This window comes from Leptonychotes weddellii, unplaced genomic scaffold (genome assembly GCF_054177405.1).
Source record: "Leptonychotes weddellii isolate Sample4059 unplaced genomic scaffold, ASM5417740v2 HiC_scaffold_147545, whole genome shotgun sequence".
In the NCBI taxonomy this organism is placed as follows: domain Eukaryota; kingdom Metazoa; phylum Chordata; class Mammalia; order Carnivora; family Phocidae; genus Leptonychotes; species Leptonychotes weddellii.
Genome location: NW_027728538.1, coordinates 1 through 314, shown reverse-complemented (window position 1 = coordinate 314; position 314 = coordinate 1). Strand labels below are relative to the sequence as shown.

At 44.6% G+C, this 314-nt stretch overlaps 1 protein-coding gene across 1 annotated transcript; it reads left to right on the top strand.

Annotated features, from left to right (window-relative positions):
• Positions 1 to 6: 6 nt before the first annotated feature.
• On the top strand, positions 7 to 308 carry LOC145715836 (phosphatidylinositol N-acetylglucosaminyltransferase subunit Y-like). The gene has a single exon (XM_081809865.1). It carries the CDS (start codon positions 30 to 32, stop codon positions 243 to 245), a length of 216 nt encoding a protein of 71 aa, XP_081665991.1. The 5' UTR covers positions 7 to 29; the 3' UTR covers positions 246 to 308.
• Positions 309 to 314: the final 6 nt, after the last annotated feature.

The window sequence follows — 314 nt, the reverse complement described above, 5'->3', positions numbered from 1 at the left end:
GAGTGGCAGGAAATAAGTGGGGGAGAAGAATGTTTCTGTCTCTTCCTACATTGACTGTACTTATTCCGTTGGTCTCTTTAGCCGGACTGTTCTACTCAGCCTCCGTGGAAGAAAGCTTCCCACAGGGCTGCACTAACACAACCAGCCTGTGCTTTTATAGTCTGCTCCTGCCCATTACCATACCAGTTTATGTGTTCTTTCACCTTTGGACTTGGATGGGTATTAAACTCTTCAGGCATAATTAATACAACCAGAGCCAAGAGGATACATATGTCGTGTCTATCTCTGAAAGCTCAACTACATGGAAATACTGG

Coding starts and splice junctions, on each gene's coding strand:
- LOC145715836 (XM_081809865.1), top strand. CDS start 30: ATGTTTCTGTCTCTTCCTACATTGACTGTACTTATTCCGTTGGTCTCT.